Here is a 23,852-nt window from a genome sequence, read left to right as displayed (position 1 = left end):
GCTTCCTTTGAGTATGCCTATATGCACCAATAAAAGAGCGAGCATGGCATAGTGGTTTGTGTGTTTGGAGGCCAGGGTTCGATTCCCTGCTTGGCCATAAAACCCACTGGATAACCTTGGGCAAGTCACAACCTCAGGGAAAGGCAATGGCAAACCTGCTCTGAACAAATCTTGCTAAGAAAGCCAAATTACAGGGTCGCAGTAAGTCGGCACACAACATTGACAACAATGGTCTACTCTCTCTTTGGCTGGAAGAAGTCATCATCCAAGGCTTCCAAGGAGTGACAAAAGGCTTGGAGACTAAAGGTAGCTACCATTCATCTTTTGAAGGTAACACATTGTCCCGACATCTCTGAGGCTTGTGCCCTGCAGCAGGACAACTGGTTGTTATCCCTTGAAGCACCCGGCCTCACTATTCAGCTTGGCACAGCTCTTTTCTACTGTTATTGGTTGTGTTTGACTTTGGGGAAAAATTGTGTACAGGCAAGCAAAAAAGGAACAACCACGGCAGCACTTCCAGTACCAACTTCTCTCAGTCTGGTGCCTTCCAGATGTTTTGGACAAGACCTCCAATGATCCCTGACCAATGGTCATGCTGGTTAGGGTTAATGGGAATTGAGTTAATAATATCTGGAGAGCAACGAGGTGGAGGATGGCTACTCTACCCACACTCCACAGATCACCAGACCAAGTTGAAGAGTCAACAGCCTAAACTGCTTCTGCAAATAGTAGAACAACACACATTCCACACTTCTCAGTAGCCTCACACTGCTCGACCTGCACAACCAAGGTGCTCAAAGAGCAGTACAAAAATAATCTCTCACTTTGAAAAAGCTCAGAGTGAGGGTTCCAACACAATCCACCAAGGGGACCACATGTAACTTTTGAGATGCAGCTTCGCAGGACTGTAAGGAGACATCACTTCATACACCTCTGTGTAGGTCTTATATTGCCTAGCCTGATTATATCCCCCAAGACACTGGGCTCTCTACATCTGCCACTAAAGAAAACTACAGATCTTTTTAGGGATGGAGAAATTTGTCAGTTTCAGTTTCTCTTCATTTTGTTTTTTCCAGTCTTCAATGTGCCCAACTCAGAGTTTTCCCAGTCCTCAATACATTTCTCATTTGTATGCCTTTGTGTGTGCATCTCTAAAATACATCTCTAAGCAGTGCATCTCTAAAATACATCTCTAAGCAATGCATTTTATATATACAGTATGTATTTTGTAATTTATACATTTCCTCTGATATTCATATTTTTCAGGCATTTTTAAATTAGAACACGTCACTGGAAGTTCAGCGGAAGTGGGAATAGAAAGATAATTAAGATAACTAAGTGTCCATCAAACAGATTTGAAAGTGCAACATTAATCAAGGTAATGTTAAAATGTGAACCAAACAAATGCATCCCCCATACCAATCTGGCATCTTGGAAAACAGTGGGTATGTGCTTCCACGCCAAAGGCCTTGAAATCCAGGGCTGAAATGAAAGATGAAGCAGTAGCCAGTAACAACTTGATTTTTCAGTGTGAGGGTACATTAAATCATGTCCCAGATTTATTTCTCGCCCTAGCCCCTCCAAGCTATCTAGCCCAGAAAAATTCTAATTTGAATATGACTCACAATGTTAAATAAATTAAAGCCGATGGGTATCCTCACCAGCAACTTCCTCAGCTTTTGTTGCTTAATGTCAGAGCTTCAAAGGGCAGCTTTTCAACGTTCATTAGAGGTGGTGTTGCACCACATTAACCAACTGGTTACCAAATCATATAAACCACTGCTGTTTCTAGAGAGAGGATAAAGACTTGTTGAAGCCTCATGATGCAGAATTTGCAATAATTTGTATGATGGGTCTCTCTCCCACTCCAATTTTTATGGTGCATAGAATCAGTGGTTCACAGCTCTAGCATGTAGTTTTCATGGGACACATGTAGATGAAAATCTGGCTGCCTAAAAACACATCTTATAAAATCTTGCATTAGCCTTAGCAATCTGTTGTTATTGTTGTTGTGTGCACCTTACATCACAGTGTTTTCTGGGGCCAAGAGAATATGACTCGCCCAAGGTCACCCAGTGGATTTCCATGGCTAAGCGGGTAATCGAAATCTGGTCTCCAGAGTCGTAGTCCAACTCTCAAACCGCTACACTATTCTATGCCACCAAGCCTGAACAACCCTGTTTCTTTCCTCTGTTGTTTATAACTGTGGTTCGCCATCTAAACCAGGATTTAAATCAGGTTGTCAAAGCCTAGTTAAGAAGAAATCTGATCAGAATTATCCACACTTAGAATCAGAGTACAGTGGACCCTTCACATTCACTGGGGTTAGGGGCACAGGACTTCCGTGAAAGTGGGAAAACCTCTAATAAAAAAACAACACTATTTTTTTTACCTAAGAGAACAACTCTCTAGGAATCTATAAGTCCTCCAGGGCATTTCTACAGGTAAGATCTGCCAAAGGTTCACCATGGAAGTGTGCTGGAAGACCTACAGATGCCTAAAGAAGTATTCTCGCTAGGAATCTCTAGGTCCTCCAGTGTTACTTTTGGCAGAGGTTGACAACAGTCATACTGGAGGATCTAGAGATTTCTAGAGAGAAAATATTAATCAAATCTATGAATAATCAAATCTGCAAAAGTCAAAGACGCTAATGTGGAGAGTGAACTGTAGATGTAAGACAGAGCTATGTTTAAAAACAGTAAAAGGAAGGAGCAGGAAACTGGAAGTTGGTGAGGGAGAAGAGGGAAAGGACATTCCAGGTTGCAAGAAGCTTGTTTTGAGCCAGACTTATACCTGTACCAGATCCCAGATGGTTCACACATCTATGCTTCAAAAGCTTTGTTCTTGTGTGCCTTTGAGTCATTTCCAACTTATGGCAACCCTATCACAGTGTTTTCTTAGCAAGGTTTGTTCAGTGAGGGTTTTGCCTTTGCCTTTCTCTGAAACTGAGAGTGTGTGACTTGCCCAAGGTCACCCAGTGGGTTTCCATGGCTGAGCTTTCAAAGCTTAAAGACTAAATCAGGCAGAAAGGGGAACAGCAGGAGGAAAGGGTTGTCAAAGGCACCAGCAGGGCTTCACCTGTTGTTTTCGGAGAGCATCACGTTCTGCAGGAGAAGGAGGCAGGGAGAGTTTCAAATTCCACAACAGCTTCACTAGCACATTTTCCCCTTCTTTTCCTCCTGCTGCTGTGGTTCTCCTGCAATTCTTTTATCTAGGTCAAGCTATTACATTTACTCATAATCTGCATTAATTTTTAATTTGATCTTTAGTCCTAATTCTTAGTAACTCTTAACAATAACCGGTTTTTCTTCTCACCACCATAAGAGGGATGGATTTCAACATTCAAACAATTTGCTGAGAGTGTAAAAAAGAAGGAAAAAAACCCAACCCAAAACCAAAATCAGAGTGGGAAAGCATGGAGGGAGAAAAAAGAAACAAGGAGCAGTCACTAAGGAGAAATAAGCAGTGTTAAACCTGCAATTTTCAAAGGTGTGCCTATCTCCTCTTCATACCTTCCGAAACATGGAAATCTGCAAGCTGGGGGCCATCACAAGGCCAGAGAGGACCTTCTCAGCAATGGCACCTCTTCCCTGAAGGCTTGTATGGAAGCTGCCATTGGGCACATTAGGGATGTTAAAAATTGCTGCAATTCATTCTCACTGAGACAGTCTGCCAACAAATCACTGACCTCCTGCCAAGAGATACTGGGATGACTTTCTTACCTCCAACACTATAATGAGACAAGGGCCACTTTTTTGCAGACTTTTTGTAATGTGTGCAAAATTTCTTTGCACAAAGTTGTGTCTTTTCCTGTTCTGAAACAAAGCAAGCATGGAAGGTCTGTCTAGTTGATCAAAAAATAGGCTAACAATGCATCAAACACTTCTAATTTTTGTAAGTTCATGCAACAAGGCCTAGAAAAGCCTGGAAGCAACATGAGGCTTTGGTCTATCTTTTGGGAGGTCTGCCTGCCTGTTGGCTGGTGGGGGCCTCTGACTTTCATGAGGCAGACCATGGGGAAGCTGGCGGAGCTGGACAATGAAGTCCTGATGTGTTGCTAAGGAGGGAAGAGAATAATTCATCAGGTGATGGCAGCAGTGAGGTTTATTTTAGATAAAAAGGTGGTCTCAAAGTGTCCCAGCCTGGTCATCAGGAGTGGAGGGGGAACCATAAAGTAGTGTCAAAACCAAGACAGATGCTATTATTTTTAAAGGCAGTGTAGTTATTTGTAGTAGCACTGATTTGGGAGTGGATAAGTGCCTGTTAGGCATTCCACACTCTTGGAAGTACCTTCATCAGAGGTTCCCCTAAGCTGTAACCCACCACTGAAGTCCAAGTTCCACTCCACATTTTCTGACTTGGTAGACATTCATAGCTATGTGTGCAAGAATTCTGTTAGAGAGAAGGGGCTGACCATTTACACAGGACATGAAATCCTTTTTGATACTTCCAATCTTGTCCGCACAGTACCCCAATCCTGGAGAAACCACCAGGCTTTGCCCACATTCTCAAAATCATCTTTAAAACACTGAATATGAAATTCTCAGGATAATTAACTCCTTGCTCCATACCAATCTGCACAATGGCACTGTGGAATCACAGAATACATGCAAAACAGTCAGAACCTTTCATAAGCTTTCATAAGTAATTTTCAAACTTTTATTCATGAAACTTAGAATAGCCTATACTCTAATTACATAGGTATATTTTAATGTTTTAAATAATTCTCTTTGATTAAATCATTGAGGTTTTTTAATGCTACCCAACCCGAGGCCTCAGAAATAGAGTGAGATATAAATATGAATTAAGATGTCACATCATGTTGTCAAACTAATCCCCTTGGGATGGCAAGTGACACACCTCTCAGAAATTGTCCTTAAGTGAAGATGTTGAAAGCAGCCAAAAGGAAAAGACCAAGTTGCATACTTAATGCAAGCTCTGCTAACCAGGTTACAAAAAAACTACTGGAAACATCCAGGTTAGGAAAACCTTCTCAATGGGACAAAGTAGTAAATGGGGCGGGAGAGGGTAGCTCCCCAAAGGGCACCTGAAGCAACTAGATATAAACCATTATTGTTTTGTCTGCACTAGCTGAGATACACAGGCCCATGGGAAGAAAGGGCACATGTGTCTGTGCATGGGCACAGAGAGAGAGAGAGAGAGCTATTAGTCAAAAACACTATAGACAACCATCCCCTCTTTTTCTTTATAAATGATTTTAAGGTAAGAAAAAAGAGGAAAGAAGCAGTGGGAAGACACAGTTAAGTTACAAATGGAAGATGGTGCTGACTCACACAAACACACACATGTAACAGTACAATTCTGTGAATGAAGCAGGATGATTTGTACAATTAATACGTCCTCTGGAAGTACCACAAACAGTTGAAGCAAAATATACTCATTCCTTGTAATTCAAGAAGTCAGGGGTTTATTATGAAAATGCATGAAGAGGCAGTCAGCTGCAGGTAAAGTGATGGTGTTGTCTACTGAGTTCCCAAGGCAGGTGGGCATCTGCCACTCTGACCACAGGCACAGGAGTGACAGACAGGCACCTCTTGAGAAAGGGAGTACTTCTCCAAAGGCTGAAAGGCCAAGCAATCTACCTTCCAGCTCCCATAACACATGCTAATGACCACAAGAGTGTAATGTGTGTGTTGGGGTTGTTCTTGCAGATGGGCCTGATACCATTTTATTTTTTGAGAAATGGAATTAAAATGTGTGATTATGAAGGAAAGAGAGAAAAAATAAAGGGAAAGAAGAACATACAAGTTATGAACAATCATGTTTCCAAAAATATGTTTTCTAGAGGTTGTGTATCTATAAAATGCACATTCATACACAGCTAAAGCAGCTAAAGACATTCTGGCCACTGAACAATACATGGTGAATGCTTTTTATTCCTGGCCTTAAGTGTTGCATGAAGTTCCCTCCCAAGCTCCTATTCTGTTAGCACAATTTAACACATAAACTAAGCAACTTTCATTTTGTCTGAAGGAGGGCAGGCAGGCATTTCTTTTTTCATTTACATCCTTGCCATTTGAGATGAAAATCCAGAACTCACAAGGTGCTTCTTTATGCTTGAAATGACATACTTGTCAACGTAAAACCCTAACATGAATATTGCAGTGCATTTCACCACTTAACGGTGTTGCTGAATAAAATTTCTTTGAATTTGTAATAATTGGAAGCTTTTGAAAAGCAAACCACAGGAGAAGGTCAGGTTACTGGTTCATTTTCATCAGATCCTACTTCCCTTAAGAGTACTAGGAATTGGTAGCAGTCATGCATTGTAAATGTACTTCAAGCTTTCATCAAAAAAATCTGTCCCAAGAAGAGCAGCTCTCCCAAACGGTGGAAATTTACTGTCATTTAATGAAAGAACTCCTGGCTGATTAGTAGCATTTAGTCAATTAACTGATTTGCAAATTGTGAAAATGAATAGCATCCAAGCAAAATTATTTCTTAATTGAGTTGTAGATTACTCGTGCCACATCTAGGGATAGATAATTCTGTCAGCTTCACATTCTTTGTCATTCAGTTGTTTTCTTTCTTTAAAAAAAACTCAAGCTCTTTCCATCCCAAATATAAAGGCAACTGCAGACTTTGGTAAATTTTCAGATAATGAACTGAAATTCACCAAATTCAGTAGACACAATTATTTCCAACATGGAGAGGGCCCAACTGCCATACAGATGATAAAGATGAGAAGCTCTTTTCAAATCTCAAGATTACTTCCTTTCCAGATACAGTATTAAGATATTTTCAAATATTGATAAATTCTTAATGAACTGAAATAAAGCTCTAGCTAACTCTCGTCTCAGTCCTAGAAAAGGCATTATTCCTTCTTTGTGGGTGTATGAATGAGAGAGGGACAGAGAAGAGACAGAAGGATCCCTTTTTCAAGAAAATGCTTGTCACCTGCAGCTTTTCTTCTATTAAGTATCTCATTTAAGTATATGTGTTTTTTTAAAATCTGTTGTCCCATTCATTGGGGGGCACCTTTTTATTCGAATAAAAGGCTTCCACAAAGCAATCAGCTGGTCAATCCATTAAGAGTATAACCCAATTTTGAAAAAATATTAACTTGTAACTTGTGTTCCTATTGTTGTTGCTGCTGCTGATGCTGCTAACTATGAACAGGAGAAAAGAAAGATATGCAGGATACATAAGATGCACACAAATTCTGCTTAGTTGATGGGTGCTGAGAAAGTACCAGGAACTGGCCACACACGATTAGAAACCTCTCTGTGCACACCTGAAAGCTAAAAACCTGCCTAGGTTTTAGGAGGAGGAAGAGGAGAAATCTTTCCAACTGTGCAGTTTTTGAACAATCCCTTGCCTTGACCATGTTTGTTACTCGTTCCCAGTCTATATTCTCAGTTTGGAAGTCTGTATAGTTAGCAAACAAGTTCTTGCCTTGTCATAGGGGCTGAACACAAAAGCCAAAAGGCTCATGTTCTTCTCAGTCTCATGTCACCATGTTTGAACAATGCAGGCCATTACTGCTGGGCTAGGACTGGGCCAGAATCTGGCAGTCTGCGGGTCAATTTGACCCACTGTTTCTCGTGGAGTTTCTACAATACTCCATGGCAAATCCTGGCAGATCACATGGCCCCATGTGCCCCTTACTTCCCTCTGCCATTGCCACTAATGGGAAGACCCCGTCACCATGTCTGACTTGGAAATGGGGTGCCGCAGCACTAGTGTGTCTATGGTATGGGGATGTGTGGTTGTTTAAACACTTGCTCATCCCTGTACCAGTGCAGGGACCAATCTGGGTTGAGAACCAGACCAGAATAGCAAGGGCTTCTTGGCCAGTGCTATCCTGGTCTAACTGTTCAGAGCCCAAGTTAGTGGTTCCCAGTCCCTTTTCTCCCATCCTGTCCTCTTAGTTGCAGCAGCCAAAAGCTTCAGTTCATAGCCAAACTGGCTTGGTGAGTCCAAACAATCCTGAAGAAATTCAAACAATGCTATGAGAAATTCTAGCTTCAAATTCTGGCTTCTTAAATGAACAACAAACCAAGAGTTCTGGTCATTTTTCTACTTGATTTAGTCTCTCTTGCTAGCGTTAGAAAGCAAGCAGAAATGATCGGGTAGGATGCACCTGCATGTCTCATGAATTATGAGTCAGAACTGATCACAATTCTGGTTCATTTTCATATGAAATCATTTTAACTATGAGTTGTCCTGAGGGACATATCTGGTCTAAAACACACATCATGACCACCTAATTTAAAAAATAATAATAATACACAAACATATACTAACTAGTCTTCTTGGCATCAAATAATTCTGTATAAAGTTCAAAGGAAGGTGTTTGAGTTCTAGCATATTTCACATTGGAAATTAAGTCCCGACAGCCCTTAAACGAACAGGTGCAACCCAAGGTTAATAAACTGTGAAAGCATACAGGGATCTGGCAGAGTTTCAGATCAGGACTGTAGGAAATAAATCATGCCCTGCCCAAAAACATGAAACCAGTTTGGAAAAAGCTTTGCAATTTGAAACAGCATCAGCTGTCAACATCCCTTGAGGTGGGCAGCACAAACACTTACTATGAGGCACAGCTTAAAATCTCACTTGCAAACATTTCCAAGTAGATGAAATAAAACCAGGCAATCTGATTATGCAGCAGCAGTTTAGCATGTTAATATAAAATTGTTCCATAGCAAAGTCTTCCTTTCCAGGACAGTTTGGCTCCAAGGATTCCTCCACAGTAGTCTCTGCATCTCCTCCACAGCTCCCACACTTTCTTATTTAAAAAATGCAGGGTCAAAGGACAGTATGGGTTCCTAAGTACTGACCATCAACCATAGAGAGAGAGAGAGAGAGTGAGTTACCTATGCAGTTTTCTGGACTAGAATTATTTGCCAGATTTCCCATGCAATGAATAGGTGAGAGATGTTTCATTTTATAGTCAAGAATCAGACATCCTGATTCTTGTCAGATTCTGTAAAGCCTCAATAAATGCATAAAAGCACTTGGACCAAACAGATGTATGGCCACTCCATATTGAGAAGTTCAGAACAGTGTCTCCCAAAGTTTTGGGACTACAGGCCCCATCAGCCTCACCTACCAAGAATTGTAGACCAAAAAAGGATGTAATTCTTCACTAATCCTCTTCTCAAAGAAAGCAACGTAATTTTAGCCATTTCCCCCTTGTTTCAACACTGAAAACCACACAGTTTTTGAAGTCTATCTGCAATTCCATACTTATTATGTGCAAAATTTGCATATGTTTGTTTTGCACAGCGGAAAAAACATTTTCTAATGGAGGATGCAGCGTTTTCCTTGCAGAATAGGCTGTTTTGTAAGCAAATCAACCGCATGAAAATTTTGAACAGAGTAAGTGCTCAATTACAGCATTTTCTACATCGGAGCTTTTTTTGTGCAGAAAACAGTATTCTGCATAAAAATGTTATTTTTTGTGTGTGTAAAATAAGCAGAAAGAGAAGAGGAGAAAAAAGAGGACTGAAGAACCGAGATGCAGAAGAGAAGAGAGCCCAAAGAAACAGAAAGTTGGAGGGGGAAGTAGGTTTTCTAGAAAAAAGAGAACTGGATTTTTTTCCAAATAATATGTGGAAATTATTTTATTGAAATATTTGTAATAATGTAAAAAGAATAGTATGTGTTTCCTTTGTATTTAACAAAAACACCTGAAAGAACACTATTTTTTAATTTTGCAGTATCTATAAAGAGTGGTACCTGATACATCAAAAGAACTTTCTTTTGTTGGGGTCTAACTATAATATCTTCAGATTAACTCACGCACATCAGTTCTGTTTCAAGTAAGAGGGGAAAATGATTCAGTACTAGTTGAACTTTTTATTTCACCAAAGGATTATGAGAGTCTCGGAGCACAGGCATTTGCCTTGACTAATTGTAATAGTGACTTGATTGAAAATCAAAAGTCTAGTCCTCTGAGCACTAGAGTTTGTCAACACTTACCTCCTTAGAAGTATAACTGAAACCCTGTATCCTAGCTGATTATCACACCATGCTGTTAACCCGTTAGCAACCCCCCAAAATGAAACTGCTACTAGCGCAGCAGTCATGCATTAGATCGCACTTTTCTTGGAAAACTGGGATGTATTCGCAGTAGGAGCGGCAGGAAATGACTGCATTCTTGAGACTGCGACTTTTTTTTAAAGCTGTGCATGCATAATTGTGTGACTTCGCCATTACTAAAAGGAAGGGCGCGGTGAAGTCTTGCACCAAAAAGTGTGTGAGAACACACAAAGTCCAGTGATCACATTGGTTGCTGGACATAGTATTATCATGTAATTGCAGTCATTCACGAGTTCTACCCGTGCATGAAAAGTGGTGGTTTTAACGCAGGATAACAGCAGTTTGTGCACTGTGTCATACAGTCAAGACTGTTGCCAAATCAGAACTATGCCGATAGCTTTGTGCTATAACTGATAGTGTGATAATCTCCCTGTATTTAGCCCACATGACTGCAGTAAAACCCAGACAACCATGAATACACATATGCACACACATATATATATATATCTTTACATGCATATACACGCATGCACACACGGACACACACATATTTATTTATTTAGTGTATAAAATTTCCATGGAAAAATATAGCATGTAATTCTACAAAAATAAATACAGCACCCAACATCTGGGGGGGGCATATTTGCACGTATGTCTGGCCTCCCTGCTGGGACTAAAAACAAAACAGAGATATGGGAAAGGATTTTCTCACATGGCAATATTGAGGAGGCCACACTTCAGGTCCTGTGGTGTCTTTAAAAAGCAATGAATTAACTTAATGACTAATGTAATAAGTAATTTAACAGATTTGAACGTTTCTCTAGCAATGTTAACACAGCAGAACACAATTTTCTAAATCTACTAACAATTAATGATTTTTTAAAATAAACCTTAACTGTCCAAGCTCTAGATTTTCCTACCATACAACACAGGAAAATGCTCTGGAGAGCAGAAAGGTTAGCTAATGTGTCCCAGCTGTCACTGTACCACCTGGGCCCTTTTCACGTTACACAATTACATACTGTCCTTTCCAACACTTCCCAGATGAAAATTGGGACACATGTGCCCAAGCAAAATCAGAGGGTGCTCAAGATGACAGAAGTTTTTAAGATGGAAGAACTTACAATCTAAGAGAAGCTGAAGCAACAGTTTGCTTTTGCCTGAGTCTACTGGGAAGAGCAAGCAAGATTCTACCCCTTTTTCTCTTCTTGAGTGCAAACTACTTCTGCACTTTCAACTCAGCTGCAGCAAGCTCATGACAAAGGGAAAAATGGGAGGAAGAGAAAGAGACTAGGGCATTTTGCAGTTTGGTTAGGCAGTAGAGCTCTCTAGTTGAGCATCCTAAATGCTCCTCCCTGAACTGCAAATCCCATGCTTCTATGGGATGTTGCCATAGCAGTTGAAGTGGAAGATAGTGATATAATTGCATAGTGTGAAGGGGCCCCAGGAGTGGTCAGACAGGTTTGCTGACATACTTGCAACCTGTCTTTCCATCCACATGGATCACCAAAACAGCCACAATAAGTCTGTCTGAATAAGAAAACAAATGAACCCTCCCTCTCATGGAAGGTGCCTCCAAACAGTCCAAAAAGCTTTTAATCAGATATTCATGTGGCCACCAAGATAACCTGATAGTTGAGTGTAAATTAAAAGGAAAAATAGCTTCCTCTTTGATCCAAGGGAGCCCTTCAGCCAGTCTCTTCCTAGCACCAGAACAGCAAGGTATGTAAGGTATCCAACTGCATCGGAGGGATCCAACGGTAAGGTATAAATCTATGAAATCATGCTGCCAATCTCTTTCTTTAATTAGTTTCAAAGGTGCTACAAAATCTCTTCGCAGGCTGATACTACAGACTAACACAGCTGTATCTTGAATTCTGCAAGGTATATGTTAGATTATTTATTTGTTTACTGCTTTTCCCAAGAGCTGGAACTAAAAATGGCTTCCTGAAATAAAAATAGATAGATGCAAAATAAACAGACCTAATAACATACAAGTTATCGATAATATGTCATTAAACTCTCTATACAATTATAGACCACTTTAAGAACCTTTATTAGGTTTCTGCCTGCATGTCACCTTCTTTTTCTCCAAAGAAAGAGGACCTAATGTCTATTTAACATCCCTTTACAGCTCAAGCCTTTTCCGTTTTCCTTTGCCAATGCCCAGAAAAATTACTGTATGCGCTATAACTCCCCAAGTTCCCCAGCGATCATGGCCACCAGCCATTTTGGCTGTTGGGTTTCTGGAAGCTGGAGTCTAAAACAGTAACATTTCCAAGTCCTGACCTGTGCCCCATAACCACATCCTCTACAGGGCACATTGACCTGATCATTTCCCCCATGCAGCCCATAGGCACCCTTGACAAATACCAACACTCTTGCTGCTCCCCTCTTCCAGTGTAAATGACACATATGCAAATACAGAGAGAAAGAGAGATTGGTTTTAAGTGCCTGCCTGGAGGCTTTCTCTGTCCTTTGCAGTCAGGTCTCACATAAATGGCCAAGGGCTGGGCAAGCAGAAACAGGCATGACTAATTTCTGAACCATTCAGCAGCTTATCTTGTAGTTCTCTTTTAACTTCCACAGGGCATACCAATTCTTAACTTCAGGGCCTTCCACTCAGCCGATGTGCAGTGCTAAGCAAGATTTCTGCACCCAGAAAGAATACAGTTTCATCCCCAAGACATGGGTACCCATCCACTGATCCATCCATCCAGCATACTCACCTGCCTCCATCCATCTCAAGACCAGTTCGAGCAATGGGCAGAAACTGCCCAGGAAACAGGTTGTTGAAGGACAGCAGTGCCACACTCCTGGGTGCTCCTACTGATCTCCACAACTATTCCCCTTGGTCTAAACTCATCAAATGTTTCAGGTACACTGGAGGACATTCTCTCTTTATGTGGAATAAAAAGGGGCACCATCCTGTCTGTGCCTCAGTTAGCCAAATGTCTTGGATCAGCTCTAATCCTCTTCACAGAACACTACCTGCAGCTCCTGACAATACTTCTCTGACACGATAAATTATAGAGATGATGTGCAGAAACAGGAAAACCTTGACTACAGTTCTCTCGTTCACAGAACAACCAATCCATGCAACCAAAGTAGAGCAGTGGAAAGATGGCACTGAGCTGTCCGCACTGCTTTTTCATAAAACTAATGCATAACTACTTTTGCTGTTACTGTTGAAAGGGGAGCATCACTCATTGGCAGAGCTCCTGCTTGGGATATATAGTCCCAGGCTCAACCCCTCACACCTCCAATTAAATAATCTCTTGTTGTCAATGATGGGAAAGACTCTGACTCTGAAGCATCATGGTCAGTCATAGCAGCCAACACCAGCCTAGAAAAACAAAGGTGATTTCCACAGAGATGGCACCTAGTTCTGCCACTTAAAAGACATAATGCATCTGTTCTATCTTTTCCTCCTCAATGGATCTACTGTGGTAATAAGAAAACTGTACGAAATTGAGGAGGGAGGGGAAGACAGTACAATTACAAACAGAAGTTGATGGCATGTGGATGCCTCATAAAATTCTGTGAATGAGGTGAGATGCTTGTACAAGCACCCAAACCATCCAACCCAATATATACATTCCTAATCATGGTTTTATTTTTTTACAGTATTTTAACTGTTTAATGTGTTTAATCATGCCTTTACTTGTTGCATTGCTTAACAGATTTTTATCCTCTTAAAATCATTTTTATTATTTATTCTGCTTTAAATTGGTCAGATTACTTTATTGCACCCCACATGGAGATCTCTGGACAGAAAACTGGATATAAATATTTTAATAAATAAAATAATCTTCCCACTGCAGAGAGGCTGTTCAACCTACATTCTCTTGGGGCTTAGAACCTTGTTAGTGAACATGCAGGAACAAGCCCCCCCTCCCCAAATACTACCAACCCACAAAAAACCCATACCCCTGTTCTTCCTTCACTTCCACTTACCTTCAGTTTTTCAAACCGATCACTCAATGATGCCACCTGGTGATCCCGATGCCGCCCTACCAGTTTGCATAAGGCACAGATGAGCTGGTCATCAGCCACACAGTACATGTTCACTTTCTCATTCTCGTGCTCAAGACAAGTCAGTCCACGGAAGTGTGCATCTGGCACAGGCGCCACCAAACGATGGCTGGTGAAAGGCTTCTTGTTGGGGTGCGTGGCCCGCAGGCAGCGGTCACAGTAGGACACCTCACATGTGATGCACGTCTTGACAGCATCACGTGGAGGATCTTGCTCACAGAACTGGCAAGCTATCCTGTCGCCCGCCGTCGACATGGTCGGGCTCTGGCGGTATGGCCGCTCACGGCAGTTCTCGCCAGGGGAATTGGGGCCGCTGAGGGAGGCCTTCTGGAAGCGGTCAATGATGTTCTGCAGTGTCACATTACGCTTGAGGCCCTCTAGGCCCCGATGGTTGAGGGAGATGACATAGCGGCAGGTAGGGCACTGGAAGGCAGTGATGGGCTCAAGAGATTCCCCAGAGGAGCAGCTAGAGACCAGGATGCGGTGGGCACAGCTGAAGCAGAGGCTGTGGGCACAGGGCAGGAGGAGGGGGTCTTCAAACAACTCTAGGCAAATTGGGCAAGTCAGTTCCGACTCCAGTGTTTCCATCTTTAGTTAAAACAATCTGGCTTCAGCATTAAGAATGAGGGAAGCAGGGCAGACACCTGCAAAAGTAAACAGGAGGAAAAGAGAGAATTATTTATGGTCTTTCACTTTCCTCCTTGCCTTCAAGGCAGCCCTGAAAGGAAAATGAGAAAACGAAGCAGAGACTATAATGCTGTCCAGCAAGCCTCACAGCTCAGCAAGGTTTTAAATCTTAATTTCCCACCACCATCAGCAGCAGCAGCAAAAACTGTGATTCAGGCACTGCTAGTCCACCAGCTAATCTTACCTGCACACAAACAACATAGCTTGCAGTAACAAGGATCTCCCCTTACAATGTCTCATAGGTGCTTTCTTCCATATATCCAACCCCTCTTCCAGCAACCAACAACTAGTCAAAAGAAAGGTCCCCTAACAGCACTGACCAGAGAGGAAGGCAAGATAGGCAGTTGTACCTGACATTCCAAAATGGATGGGATGGAGAAATTTGGCAACTGGAAGGAGCCTGCTTTGGATGGACAAAGTTCTACATTCAATCAACATATTCTTGCAAGGCTATGAACGGTCTTTCTCTAAAACCCCACAGAACAACAGCCAGACAGTGCAGAGATGCTAAATGGACTACTAATCACACTTGGCAGCTTCATATATTCACATAAAGATAGCACAAATTCTCCCATTAACCTGGTGGGGAAGTTTACTTCTGAGCAAAATCCTTTTGCAGAGCTTGAAAGGGGCATTTTTTTGAACTACAAGCTTCAATGGGCCAACCATTGCAGCCAGCTGCTTCTCCGAGTTCTGATCACTGGGAGGTTTCCCTGAACCTTGGAAGCCCAAATTCCACATCATCACTAAAAAGCAACCCCCCTCTGAACAAATCGTGCCAAGAAAATCCTGTGATAGTATGGCTTTAGTGTCACCATGTCAGAAATCATTTGAAGGCACACAACAACAGATGCAAGGAGCCCTAGTGGTGCAGTGGTTAAATGCCAGTACTACAGTCACAAATGCCAGTACTACAGTCACATTCATCAAGAACACAACAACAAGGAATGTCTTCAAATACAACAAGGAATGTCTTCAAATCTTCCATTGCCCAAAAGGATAAAACGTCCTCCACTCTCTGTCTCAGTTGAGCCACAGAATTGTACCTCAGATGGCAACAAAGCTATTTCTTTGGGTGATGACACAGTTATGGCAAAGCAAAGAACTAATCAAGGGAAAACAACTACATGTTCTAAGTTCCTACATGTCTACAATGTGTGCCAAAACCATTTCCTATTGGGCAGGAGAGGACAAGCAAAACAGTTAGAAAAATTAAATGTCTCTATTGATATTTTAGATGGTAGACTGCCAACAAATACCAGGGGCTGTAGACTATATTTCAGAAGAAGGAAGTAGCAAAACCATCTCTGAGTATTCATTACTTAAGAAAACCCTATGGAATACATGGGGTCACCATAAGTCAGCATGAAGGCACATACATTTTAGAACGATGTTTTAGAATGATAAGGAAGATGGTCAATCAAGTCTTTTGGACTTCGCAGGTTGAGGCAATCCATTTTAATACAAAATACTTTCAATAGAAAACTGTGACATGATAGAAAACTAATTTTTATGTCTTAATTGGTTTTTGTTCTTTAACGCTTATCTTTAAAAAAAGTTATAAATTAACTTTTTAAAATCTGTTGGTCTGTTTAGTTCAGCTCTATCAGTTTTGACTAGCAGCTGCTTTGGGAGGTTTGGTGGTAGTACCTGGAAAAGTTACTTTTTGGACAATGTTTGTTGTTGTGTGCCTTCAAGTCATTTTCGATTTAAGGCAACCCAAAGGTGAAACTTTGGTTTTCTTGGCAGGATTTGTTCATAAGAGGTGTGCCATTGCCTTCCCCTGAAGCTGAGAGCATGTGACTTGCCCCACATCATACAGTGAGTTTCATGTACAAGATGGAAACTGAACCCTGGTCTCAAGTCATAGTCCAACACTCACACTACTATGTCACATCGTTTTTGAGAACTGTACAGGCACACTTCAGTTAATTAAACAGGCATTACCACTTTAACAGAAAATTTGGTACCAGAGGCAGAAACAGCATGAAAAAATAGGGATAGTTTCACAAATAAGAAAAGCAGTTCAATATGTTTTTTGCGAATTTTTTATCAAGAACTTACAACGTTCCCATCTGAAAAGAAACAACCGGGTCAGGTCAATCTTGCATAAGGAAAAACATTTTCAACTTTCAAGAAACCACTTGAATTATTCTTCCAAAATGTATCTTGGGATGTTTTGTTGTTTCCCTTTCTACTTTTTCTTATGATTTCTATTTTGGTGGCCAAATTAGAAATCTATGACTTTTTAGCATTGTGGAGATATCCAGTGAGATATCTGGCGTATTTGCTTCCCCCCGCTCTCTCCGGTTTGTAGTTCATATGTGCAGAGTAAGATACACTGGAGGCAGCAACTGTTTACCTTGCCTTTTGTAGGCAGGCAGAAACAGCGAGAGCAGGATGGATAAGAGTAGAATCCCACTTTTTCCCAGTACACGCTTTATTATTTTTGCAGGTACATTTCTTCAATCTGGCACAAAAATCTATGTTTCTTCTGCCATTCTTCACCATCCTTCTAGTGCTGATCTGGCTTTTTCTTTAAAAATCCTCTGACAAAGGCTTTCTTCCTAGGTGGACAGAAGACAAGGAGGAAAATGTGAAGGGGCCTGGGCAGACACAAAAAGTCATTCTAAAAAGGAGCTTCTTTGTCAGAGGCTTTGTTAACTGAGGTATGCCTTTAAAAAAAAACTTTACTAAAATCTGAGCCTAAACTATCACCCACCACTTGATCTTTTAGCAGCAGATTCAGGGGTCTTCTGTAGAGGAACTACTATTTATTTGTATATATCCCACCACTTACTGTATCTGGAGGTCTCATAGTGGGGTATGGACAATAACAACACCTTGATTAGAACAAACCAACAAGATTAAGTAGGATAAAGCAAAACCCACAAGCCAGCAAGCCTGAACCAAACTACAGCAACTGGATTCCAAAGGCTTATGATAAACAACCACATTCCGAATCATTCTATGATTTCAACTTGGCACTGAACTGAAAGCAGTGTTGCCACCAATCAGATTTCCAAGCCCTTCCCTATAGCCTTCATCAATAATACACACGCCTCCACCTATTAACTATTTTCATGAAGCTGCTCTCCAAATTAAGATAGCTGTTATAGCTGCTTCTCAACAAGGTTCTTTATGTGCAACTTCTCTGCACAGAATTTAATGAAAGATTGATATCTGTGCTTCTCAGACTGCCTGATGTGGGGCACCAGAAAAAAGAAATCTAATGTATCTGGGCTCGATACCATATGAACTCACTGGCTTCAACTGTTTTTTTCCTTCCTGGAAACTCACCACAGATAGGTAGGTGATGGTTTGTGGACCAGCAAAGAAGAGCCTGGGAAAAAGTAATATTTGATGTACTAAACCAAAGAGAAAGCTGTGTGAGGGAGTTCCCTAGCAGAGGCACACTGTGTCCATGTATTGTGCCAATTCAACATACTCAAACCTGCAACCATCTGGTTCAGCAAAAATCCCAGCTGGCCCAGCTGGTCTCGCAACCCTATACCTTTCCTCTTCTTTTCCACGAACCACTTCCCATCCAGCAGGTTTGAAGAGATACTGCACAAACAACAGCCAACAGCATGAGAAGTCACCATTCAAATACACCCTTATCCTGGCTTGAACTGGGTCCTTTAGGGTGGGGAGTGGGTAATCTGTGGCCCTCACACCATCCCCTTATCATTGGCTATAATGGTTAGAATCTGTGAGAAGTGAAGGTGTATGGAGGACCTATTCCCCACCTCTGGATTTAGGGGACAACAGCTCAGACAGTCATCCTGGTAAGGGTCAGCATTCCTTCTTTCTGACAAAACAAGAAGCTTTGGGAGGCAGCATTCCCCATGTAAGCCAACATTCATGGATGACCAAAGCCAACATTCATGGATGACCAAAGCCAACATTCATGGATGACCAATGCACACAATATTCTTCCTCATTAATACTGATCAGATCAAATTAAAAACCTATAAATCAAAGCTTTCCTGATGTTCTTGGACTTCAACTCCTATCATCCTATTCTTAACATAGCCAATGGTCATGGATGATGGGATGCTGGGAGAGGCAATCCAGCAATGTTGGGGGGGGGGGAGGTCATAGGCTCAACAGCCCCATCATAAACATGTAGGCTTATATGTGAGTTTCCTAGCACATACAAAGCTTTAACCAGAACATGGAGAAATATGGGTGCCATTCCCTTCACCATGGAACAATACCTTCAGTTAGATCAGTGTGTGAATAGGGCAAGTATTCATCGTCAGAGGAATAAGGAGCAAAGACTGGTGCTATGGTTTCAGGCAGGATTCTTTTCTAGCCGTAGCTGGAGATGCTGGGGAAATATTTTACTTTATTTCCTACCTCTCTTCTGATACAGAACCAAACTGCCTTACAACATAAATTAAAATCAAAGATAGCTAAAATGAATCATAATATTAAAAAAATTTAAAGCAGCTAAGCTTTCATATTTAAAACTACATGAAATTATAAAACAATTCAAAAGCATTTAAAACATAACAAATGAGGAAAAACTCCAGCATCCCTCATCAGAAAACCCTGTCACATCAACCAAGGCCAAAAAACTAAGATGGGCTTTGCCTGTTGGAGGAAGGAGAGCAGAGAAGGGGCCAGCCTAACTTCCACAATCTGGAATGACAGACAAGTCATCCTCACCAAACATTACTGTGAAGGTGATAGAACTGAGACAAAGCCTCAACCTGAACCTGAATTTTTTGCATGCAATGAATATACTCTGCTACTGAGCTACAACAGCTCCCCTTTAATATCTGATATTTCCTTTCACAGAAAGTACGGGATTTCCTAAATCTTGTTGTGTGTTGGGGAAAGACATAAGATACATTTGACGAAATTCTGGACTGCAACTACTATGGTGCTTCAGAATAAACTATCCTACCTAAAACTGATGGGTGTTGCAACCAAACCAAGTTCTGGAGGACCTATTCTTACTCCTGGTATAATGGCCTATTCTTTACCAAGAGAAGATAAAGTGGTAAGCCTATACAGTATTGAGTCATACTGAAAGTGAGAATTTACATTACTGATTGTTTTCCTGTCTCAAACACACACACACAAGAGAGAGAGAGAGAGAGAGAGAGAGATTATGAGTTAGGTAATACATCCTGGCTTGACTTCCTCCTGATGCTAACTAATATGCTAACTTCTCCTACTCAGGGAATTTTAATTTTAAATTCTATAAGGAGGAGGATTGCACCACATGAACACACAAGTACATACAGTCTAGAAACAGGATTCACCAACTTTTTCTGATCATATTGGCCATGTTCAGACATCATACAAAATCTCAGTTTAGTGTGATGTGATCATGTTGGAGCAGCAGTTAAGACTTATGCATTTCCTTTTCTCAATCCCCCTCCAAGATAAGCTTAAGTAAGCTTTTACACACTGTTGTAAATTTTCATTGTGGCTTAACAACACATAGTCTCAAAGTGCTCATTTCAAACAAACTATACTTAACCATAGCCATGGTTTGACAGTTTGCATGACAAGTTGTGTTTAAGCAAAAGCAGAAGTAAAAGCTTCCAAACTCCTCCTCACAGTTACAATAGTGGGAAGGAAGTATGTGCACTCCAAGGCTCACAGAGGCTCATTCGCATCACACTAAATTTGAACTTGGAAAGCGTACTTTTGGGGACTACAACTTCCAGAGGTTACCAGCTAGTATGATCATAATGGCTAGCAGATTTTGGAAGCTGTCATTTAAAAAAAAAACTTTCCAAGTTCTGGATTATATTCAGCCAATGAGAAATATGCCCCAAACAAGCTTTGCTTAAACAAGTGCCCACCAAAAAAATGAAAGAGGAAGAATGAGTGTCTTGCATTCCTCTCACAGCATGCTGTGCAGGTGAGATAAGGCCCAATCACAACCAGCTTTGGTCTACAGCCAAGCCTCTCCCTCTGGTGAGCAAACAAAAAGGTGGCCGGCTGCAAAGCAATCCCGCAGACACACAATGAAATGAAGCCAATTCCAGAAACACATCCGGCCATACATTTTTCCAGCCCATCTCTCCTCCTCTCCTAGCTAGAAATAAAGTTATTTTTAAATGTTTTTCCCCCTAAAGCAAAGATTCTCATTGAAATGAATCCTGTCGCAACCCAATACCTACTTCAAGGAATGCATCTATTAATATACTAATAAGGGCTCAACGATTATGTTTCCTCACCCAGCTACCCAAGCATGTGTATAATAACCTGCCAACTTCATGGAGACCGCAGTCTATGAATCTGCTAAATAGGATGGCAATCACCAAGAGCTCATGCCAAATAATATACTATATATACTCATGTGTAACTCTAGAAATTTTAATCAAAAAATTGACTCAGCTTATCCACTGGTCAATGTAAGCATTGTATTTTAACTCTTATTTTAAAAAGGAATCATCACCTGGTAAAAGGCAAGAGCATAATCTCTCTTGGAATCACTGGCCCCTCTATTCTCTCATCCATATGAGCACAAACATGCCTGCTGAAATTTTGTAAGTTTTTTGGCACTGCTTTCTGTTGCTTCATCCTTTAGATCCTTTGTTCATGCCTCAAAGTTTTGTCCTCGACTTGTCCATGGGTCATGTCAAAATCTGTAATTTTGGTCCCAAAACCTGCCCTTGACATATATATATGAACCCTACAGTTGAGTATATACAGTAAGTTGAATATTTAAGGTGCTACAATATTAGGTGTCCCTGTGAACTGTTTTTAGGATGGGGGTGTCAACATTGGCAGGTGTAGTTGTTATAGCTTTGCCCACTTGCAAGTATTCACACAGAAGGGGGAAATTACTCTTTCCATGCATTATCACTGAAAAATCCTGAAATATCAAGACTCTTACAAGCACAAAGTGTACATAGAAGTGCCCTCTGAACACTGTGCATTCATTGGAGTTTACTCCCAAGCGAATGTGCATAAGACAAACTGCAGGAAGCCTCTTTCAGACCTGGGAGGGCTCAACAATAATCACTGTCTTACTATTTCTTAGTGATTGATCACTTAGTAGATTTCTGATTGATAATGCCTGAGGAGGTTCAATTATGCAGGGGCCTGGGTGATCCAACTTTGCCAGGTGATTTGGGGAAGGGTTGGGCTCAGTTTAATCTTAGAGAGGTTCAATCCTCCCCCCCCCCCCCCGCTACACACACACACACACACACAATTCTAGGGTCCATGACAGGTCCTAAACATTTGGGATAAAAGCGGGTGCCTTATTTTAAGGGACCTGAAGACATCTTCTGTTTGAAAAACTGCTCAGTTCAAGGACAGTTTTAAAATAAGGAAAATGGTACCCTCCAAAAACAGATGATATGGTGCCCACTGATCTGGGCAGCAGGTATCAGTTCACACTTGGCTGTTGTTAATGGTTGTCAAGTCAGCTTCAACTTATGGTGACCCTTATGGATGAGATACCTCCAAGACACCTTGTCATCAGCAGCCCTGATCAGGTCCTGCATATTCAGTGCTATGGCTTCCTTGATGACTCTATCCACCTGCTATGCAGTCTTTCTCTTTTCCTACTGCCTCCTACTTTACTCAGCATTATCATCTTTTCCAATGGGTCATGACATCTCATGATAGGACTCAAGTATAACAGCTTCAGTTTGGTCAATTTAACTTCTAAGGATTGTTCAAGCTGGACAAGTCATCTAGCACCTTGAGAAGTTACCTGTCTTTTCCACAATGGATGGGCAAATTGCATTACTACGTATACTACAATTATTTTAAGAAACATAGCCATGTTAGTCTGGAAACTCAGTATGCATAGTAGTACCTTTGAGACTAAAGAAAACAGAAATTGGTAGCATGAGCTTTCATAGATTTTGAACCTACTTCTTCAGATGCATGCATGCATCTGGAGAAGCAAGCTCAAGTCTACAAAAGCTCATGCTCCTCTTTCAGTTAGTCTCAAAGATGCTATAATAATTTTAAATAGGTATTTCCTTAGAAATTAGCACTATGTCTCTTTTTTGTGGTGCACATTTTCTTGGGGGGGAATCATAGTAAGTCACAAATTTTCAATAATAATAACTGTTTGTATACCAATAAAACAAATCAAATTAAAAACCAAGCACTACCGTATCTCAGGCCAGTAAATCATGACCATTCAGAGTTAGCTACATGTTAACACAGTCATTCTTCTTCTCCTGCAAACAGCTTAGGATCAGGTCTTAATTTTGTATCCTAATTTGTTATGCCACTATCTACAGAGTAAGTCTCTCTCATCCGAAATGGTTGGGAAATTTTTGGATTTTGGAATACTGTACTTTTTTGCATATAAATACATAATGAGATATCTCATAGATGAGACACAAGTACAAAAAAATGTCATTTATCTTTTATATACAACTTATACACAGAGCCTAAAGCTAATTTTATACAATATTTTTTAAACATGAAACCATCAGAAAGCAAAAGTGTCACTGTCTGAACCATCCATGGAAAAAGTTTGGTTTTTGGAATATTTTGGACTTCAAAATTGCAGATAAGGGAAACTTGACTTATAAAAACACAGAGGTCATGGGAAACTGTACTTTAATAACACACAATATATTTCTCAAAGCCATAGGCATGAGGCAAGGAGACAGCATGTGGGTACATGATTCATTCTTGAACTGATAAAGAATATTTTATTGCAGGAGTTTTCGAGATCTGCTTTGGGTTTCTTAAAATTATTATTATTATTATTATTATTATTATTATTATTATTAAAACCCTAATTTTCACCAGCATGGTGCATAAAACATACACTTCAGGGTTCAGGAGTCCTGAGCCCAGGAATTTGTTCTGATTGCCAGAATGTAATAGAACTCTACATAAAAGTCACTCCACTCAAAACCTTCTTCATTTCAACAGTTATCATCGAGGGGGGGGGTTCCATTTGGTTGCTCCTTTTGTTAAACATCTGTGAGCAGAAGGACCTTGAGAATCTGCTACAAATCATCCACAAGCCCCAGATTTGGATCAAATCCAAACTCTTATCTGGTATTTTGGCTTGAGATCACGATGCTCAAACTGGGCCTGAAATGTCATGCACCCTTTCAGTTTGCATACTCATTTTTGGCCAGCAGAAATTATTATCTGAGAATTATTTGGAA

General features: G+C 40.8%; 1 protein-coding gene across 5 annotated transcripts in view; it reads right to left on the bottom strand.

The window, feature by feature from the left end:
* MID2 (midline 2) overlaps positions 1-23,852 on the bottom strand; it is a 195,834-nt gene that overhangs the window by 143,492 nt on the left and 28,490 nt on the right. For all 5 annotated transcript variants that reach the window (XR_006105011.1, XM_042479154.1, XM_042479153.1 and 2 more), the window contains exon 2: positions 13,966-14,687. Coding sequence is in view for 4 of the 5 variants with exons in the window: in XM_042479154.1 (XP_042335088.1) it covers positions 13,966-14,631 (666 nt within the window). In the remaining variant the exon portion in view is untranslated. The remainder of the gene's footprint in view (positions 1-13,965; positions 14,688-23,852) is intronic.

This window comes from Sceloporus undulatus, chromosome 7 (genome assembly GCF_019175285.1).
Source record: "Sceloporus undulatus isolate JIND9_A2432 ecotype Alabama chromosome 7, SceUnd_v1.1, whole genome shotgun sequence".
NCBI classification, from domain to species: Eukaryota; Metazoa; Chordata; class Lepidosauria; order Squamata; family Phrynosomatidae; genus Sceloporus; species Sceloporus undulatus.
Note: the sequence above shows the minus strand (reverse complement) of the source record. Positions and strands in the feature narration are given on the sequence as shown.